This window comes from Parus major, chromosome 17 (assembly GCF_001522545.3).
Source record: "Parus major isolate Abel chromosome 17, Parus_major1.1, whole genome shotgun sequence".
NCBI lineage: Eukaryota > Metazoa > Chordata > Aves > Passeriformes > Paridae > Parus > Parus major.
This window is the reverse complement of record NC_031785.1, coordinates 2993354-2999290: the sequence shown is the minus strand read 5'-3', so window position 1 is coordinate 2999290 and position 5937 is coordinate 2993354. Positions and strand designations below refer to the sequence as shown.

At 52.8% G+C, this 5937-nt stretch overlaps 1 protein-coding gene across 1 annotated transcript in view; it reads left to right on the top strand.

The window, feature by feature from the left end:
* The window catches only part of OLFM1 (olfactomedin 1), a 36273-nt gene that overhangs the window by 15047 nt on the left and 15289 nt on the right, over positions 1 to 5937 (top strand). Inside the window, exon 2 of the mRNA XM_015645040.1 lies at positions 1680 to 1829. Coding sequence (XP_015500526.1) covers positions 1680 to 1829 — 150 coding nt within the window. The remainder of the gene's footprint in view (positions 1 to 1679; positions 1830 to 5937) is intronic.

The following is a 5937-nucleotide window of genomic DNA, read 5'->3' as shown; positions in this document are numbered from 1 at the left end:
TCCCGGAGCATCCCAGCCTCCCGGAGCATCCCTGCGGCTGCTCCCCGCTGCCGCCCAGTCCCTCCCCGCCCGGGTGTCTCCCGGGTTGTCGCATCTCTCCCTGCCCAGGTGTCCCCGTGGCCGGCAGGGTGTCCCTGCAGGAGCCGCAGCGCCCCGGGGAGGGGCAGGATCGCCGCCCCTCGGGGACATCGCGGCCAAGCGTCCCCGCGGTGGTGCAGGAGCGGGGATGGGGGTAACGGTGCAGGGAGCATCTCTCCCTCTGCCCTCCTCTCCTCTAGTTCAGCCATCCCTCGTTCATGGCCGGGGGCGACCCGGGTCGCCTTCCCCATGGTCCCTGCGGCCAAAGCGGTGCAAAGTTTCCCTCGCCGCCGCTGCGAACGCCGCCGGGAGAGCGGCTGCGAGTCCCGGGAGGCTCCTGCGCTCCCTCCCTGCCCCGTCCGTCCTCGGTGGGATGGAGATGCAGCCGGGCAGAAATCGCCGTGTGGGGCTGGACGTCCCCTGTCCCTGCTCTGCTGGAGGGCTGGGGCTGTGCCTGAGCTTCCCATTTTGGGAATGGCTGGGAAAATCATTCCGGTCTGTCTGTCTGTCTGTCTGCCCTGAGCAGGGAAAATCGGGCACCTTTGTCCTGCAGGCTGCAGGCTCTTGCCTTCTGACGGAGCTCCGCCAGTGCAGCTCTGCTGTTCCCAGAGTGTTCCGTGTAGTGCTTGTGCTGCTGAGCCAATGAAGCTGGGATTTTTATTTATTTTTTTCCACCTTGTCAGGGTTTATGAGATCCATTTATTTATTTTTTTTTCCCCCGGTTGTTTTAGCCAAGGAATCCAATTGCGCGTCTGCCAGGGCATGTCTGCCAACGTGGGCATTTGCAAGGTGATTTGTTCTGTAGTGAAACGGTGGAGAGAACGTTTTAGGGACACGGTGGCACCTTCAAAGTGCTCCAAGGCTGGGCTGCGATTAAGTAATGGCTCATGCCGTGAGATCAAAGGAAAATTAAGACCAGAGAGGTTTGGAGAGCACGAGGGGAGCGCTCTGGGTTTGGGGCTGGGCTCCCTTCCCTGGCGTGTCCTGGAAGCTCAGAGGACTGCATCCCATCCATCCCTGCTGGAATTCTGCGCAGGGCTCGGGGCTCTCCCTGCCTGGGATGGAGGGCAGAGGTGTCTGGGGAAACTCCTCACCCCCGGGGACCCTGGCAGAGCAAAGGGGCAAACGCAGCTCTCGGTGTCAGTGCGCTGAGCAGAGCTGATGATCCCCGGCTGCTCTGCAGAGCAGGGAGCAGTGCTCAGCCTCAGCAGGGCTCTGTGCCCTCCCTGGGGGCTCGGGCACGTCCCTCTCCCGGCACTAAGGACAAGCCAAGTGCTCTGTCCCCACAGCAGGGCAGGGGTCCCCACCCCGCTGTGCTCAGCGCTGGCCAGCACCGGAATTCTCGCTGTCCGCGGCTTTCCGTGTGTCCACGCTTTCCCACTGGCGTTGCCTTCCTGTTTTCAGCTCTTGCTCTCCTTTTCAGACCCTTCTTTGATTCGTCCCCAATCCATATTTTTGCATTCCAAGTGAATTTTGCCAGCTGGGCCCTCGGAGGAGCCTCCACTCTGCCACGTCCATCCTGCTTCCTGCACTCCTTCACCTCCCACAGCCCTGCCAGGCCTCCCCTGCTTAATTAACCCATCTTTCCCTGTGTTAATTAGGTGTTGCCTACCAACCCAGAGGAAAGCTGGCAGGTCTACAGCTCTGCCCAGGACAGCGAGGGACGTTGTATATGCACAGTGGTGGCACCTCAGCAGACGATGTGCTCGCGTGATGCCAGGACAAAGCAGCTGAGACAACTCCTAGAAAAGGTAAAGCTTGGCCCCTTCTGGCAAAACTGGTCTGGTTTGGTGGGGTAAAAACCTGAGCTGAGCCTTGGTTTCCAGGGAAGACCCCCCTGGGATGGCTTTTCCATGCTGTGGTTGTCCCTGTGTGTGTTGTGGGGAATAATCTGCTGCAGGCAGGAGGAGAAATCTCTTTAGTGTTTTCTGGGAGGAAAGCCTGGCCTAAGGTCAGGGGGAAACTGCTGAGATCAAAGCACCAATATTGAACCATATCTCTAAAAAAAAATAAAAAAATTGAAAAAATAGAAAAATATTCCCTTTTTTTCATTCCTTTGGCACAAGGGGTTTCAAAGCAGACTCAGCAACAGGAGAGGAGAGAGAATTAAAAGCCCAAAGCCAAGCTTTCCTAGGCAAGGAGGTATTAAAAAGGTCAAGTAAAACCTCACAAGCTGTCGCCAGCAGGTAGCACAGAGATGACACTCAGTGGTTTTCTTCCTATCATTGACATCCTCTTGATTAGTTTTTAATAGTCTGCTGTCCAAAAAGATCAAAGAATCTCATTAGGGAAACATCCCCAATAACAAGAGATTTTCCAGATAATAGATTTCAGTGAAGAAATGCTGTTTCATGTGAAATTGTGCTCTTCCCTTGCAAATATGAGCTGGCTCCTGTGCAGGATATATAATTAAACCCCATCCCCTAATGCTATATTGGCCTGTGCCGTGCATGACAAAAGAATTTTCATCCTGCTGCTTTGGGGGAAGCTGCTGTATTAATTCCCTCTAACAATATTAAACCTCCACTTAACTGATTTCCCCATGTGCTGAGGACAATAAAGCCAGCCAGGAAACATTCAGCCCTAAAACAATTCTTTGGGTTGTCAGAGGCTGCTAAAAATTCTCCCAACTCAAGTTTTCTTTCTCACAGCAATAATGCCCTGGGTGCATTTGCTCCTGAGAGGCAGCAGGATTTATGAACAGCTCAGAGGGGTTCCCAGAACTCTTCATCCACTCTAAACAATCAGGATTTGACCCAATGCCCCCCACTGATGGGCAGGAGTTGGGAATGGGAGACCTGGGATAACATCAGGAGGGTGGAAGTGCTCAGTGGGGTTGTTGGTTTTTTTTTTAATGCAGCTCTCTGGCTGCCAATGGATCAGGAGTGAGGGAGGAGCAGGATTTCTGGGCATGTGTTGTGGGATATGTTACCTGCCTGCTAATCTGGCTGCATCTCACTCCCACGCTAACCTATATGAAAAACCCCAAAATAAGGAATAGGCTCTTAGTGCCAGACATCTGATCTTGACAGAGGCTGAACTGATAATCCCTGGAGGTGAAAACAACTGCAGAGCAGAGCTTCCAGCTTCCCAGGAAGGATTTCAGTCCTGAAATCCTGAAATTCCCTCAGCTGGCATTATAACCCTGGCTTCGTGATGGGGAAAAACTGCAGCTCCTGGTTTCTCCCTGGCAGCAGAGGAAGCAGCACAATGTGTCAAGGAGGTAATTGTGCTTGGATTTTCCAAGGTGCAGACGTGGAATTCACCTATGGAAATGATGAGGTGTTGCAAGGGATCAGCTGTATTTGTGTGTACACAAATTACAGCATCTTCAGGAGAAATCTCCCTGCAGAATCTTCTGGAATTTTGGGGTTCAGATCTGCCACCCATGGGGATGAGGATCTGTGTAGGAACTGCAGTTCTTGTGGCTGGAAATGAGTGCTGGGCATGCTGGCAGGGTAAAGAGGGGAGGGGAGGGAGGGCAGGCAGGGCTGCTCAGGCTGCACAGAGTGTTCAGCCCAGGGTTTGACACTCCAGGTGTCTGAGCTCATCCTTGGCTGGGGTACCCGGAGTCCTTCCAGCCTTACGTGTGGCAGGTGCCGAGTCCAGACCTTGGACTGCACCCAAACCAAGGCACCACCTCAGTCCTGCTCATCATCAGATTATGTTTGATTTCCAAACAGAATTTTATTTATTTATTTGTTTGTTCTGGCCCTGTTATCGGGGACAGCTTCCTCCTCCTCTGATGGTGAAAGCGTTTCTGGTTCCCTGCCAATCCTTGCTCTCGGCCAGCGCTGATTTCCAGATTTAACAGTTCTTTTTGCTCCTCTGCTGGTCAGTCCCAGGTGTGTACAGGGGGTCAGTGACACCTCAGCCATCACTCTGCCTTCTGCAGACCTTGTAGGGTGAACTTTTTATATCCTGGACCATCAGCTGAGTCCATTTCTCTGCTGATTTTGGTCTTGAAAATCTCCCTCAAGATTCCCCTTGCTGTTGCTCCATCAGTCTGTGCAGCTCCCCAGGTTCAGCCCAGGTTCATCCCAGCTGAAACCCCAAAGCTGAGCTCAGAACAGCCCTTTTGGAGCTGTCAGGAAAGGCTGATCCACAGGGAAGCTTGAGCAGGGTTTAAACCATGGATTTGACCTTATAAACATCACTGAGGTCATCAGGCCAATATTGACTCCCTGTTACCCTGGCTTAATTGTGAATCAGCTCGTCAAACAGGATGACAAGAGCAGCACTGGAAGCTTCATTTGTATTAATTTCCTATTTCAACTGCTAAAAATAACTCTTTTCCCCCAGACAGCCACAGGTATCTGTCTCACATTATCTTGGTGAAAATGAGGTTTCAGGCTGAGAGAGGAGGCAAAAAGCATTTTCAGGCAATGTTTGAGGACTGCAGCTGATGGATGGAGCTGAGGGAATTTAAGAGGCACTGTCCTTGGGCCTGAGTTCATTAGAGCACTTCTGTACATGCTTCAGCCTGAGCTCCAACAGGCTCATTGAAACCTAATCATGTGCCAAAGCACTTTGCTGGATCAAGGGCATAATATGCTAATGAAGGAAAACAGGATCCTCAGCACAGGGGCTGTCAGGAATCTCAGACTCATTCCCTACAAATCTGGCCTGGATCTTGCCTGATGGAAAACAACACAGGCAACAAATACCCACTCTGGGCTTGTAAAATCCACCCCAGAATAGCACAGCAGCTAATTTTAGGCATCTCTGTGCACGTGAGGAGGTTATTTTCCTCTGCTTCAGGGAGGAGCAGAAACATTCCAGAGGTGTCTGAGGGCAGCAGCCTGAGCGAGGTGCTCTGTGTCTCTCCCTTCCCACCACCTCAGAAAGAGCTCCCCAAAATTTTACTCAGCAGACTCAGATATTGGTTTGTCATTACAGGAATCCTCTTCTCTGATTATTTGCAGCTGGGGTTAGGCACTAGTGGAATAAATGGGATTAATTTTGCATGAGCTCTACAAGTCATCCCTCTCTCCGCTCCTTGGAACAATTCTGCTGCTTGACTGGAAGGATAGGCTGGATAACTGGAATAAAAGTAGCTTGGCAGCCCAGTCATGCTTGTCTAAGGCTTCACTTCTCCTGCCTCAGGGCACAGAGAGGTCTTCAAACTCCTCCACATCCAGCCCAGGTGAATTAACACCCACTGAGAGCTCACATTCCCTGAGGGAGGCACAGCTTAATGGGAGCTGACCAGGTTCAGGCTGAGCTCAGGTTTGCTCTTTTCTCCTCCAAACCTTGTTCTGCACTTCCCTGCTCCTCACACCTCCCTGAGCAGGTCCTGGGAGGGGGTCAGGGTGATGCTGGTTCATCTCTGAGGCTCGGAGGCTGCAAATAGCTTCACCTTTGCTGAGGAACACTCTGGCCCCCGGAGCAGCTGTACAGAACACTCCAAAGCCTGCTGGCCTTTGCCACACAGCTCATCCATACATTTTTAATGTCTCCCTGCCATAGTTTCGGTGTCATCCTGCATGAGCAGAGGGCACAGTGATGGTTTTTCCAAGCCGGAGCTCCCACGGTTGGCATTTGCGGGTGTCCTGCTGTGCCCTCTCTCTGCCTCGCTCAGTGCCAGCCCTGACCCTCCACAGTGGCATTTGCCAGAGGAAATGTGGGATTTGCACCACTCCTTCCTTCCTTCCTTCCCCATGCCAGCCTTGGCTGCAGAGAGGACACAGGCGGGAGAGGATGGGGCACACGGGGCGTGGATCCACGGGGATGGGGCTGCCTTTGGCTCAGCCACCCACAGCTGAGCAGGCTGGAAGCCTTCATCTTCCTCTTCCTCTTCCTTGTCCCCTTCCCCTTCCTCTTCCCCTCTTCCTCTTCCCCTCTTCATCTTCCTCTTCC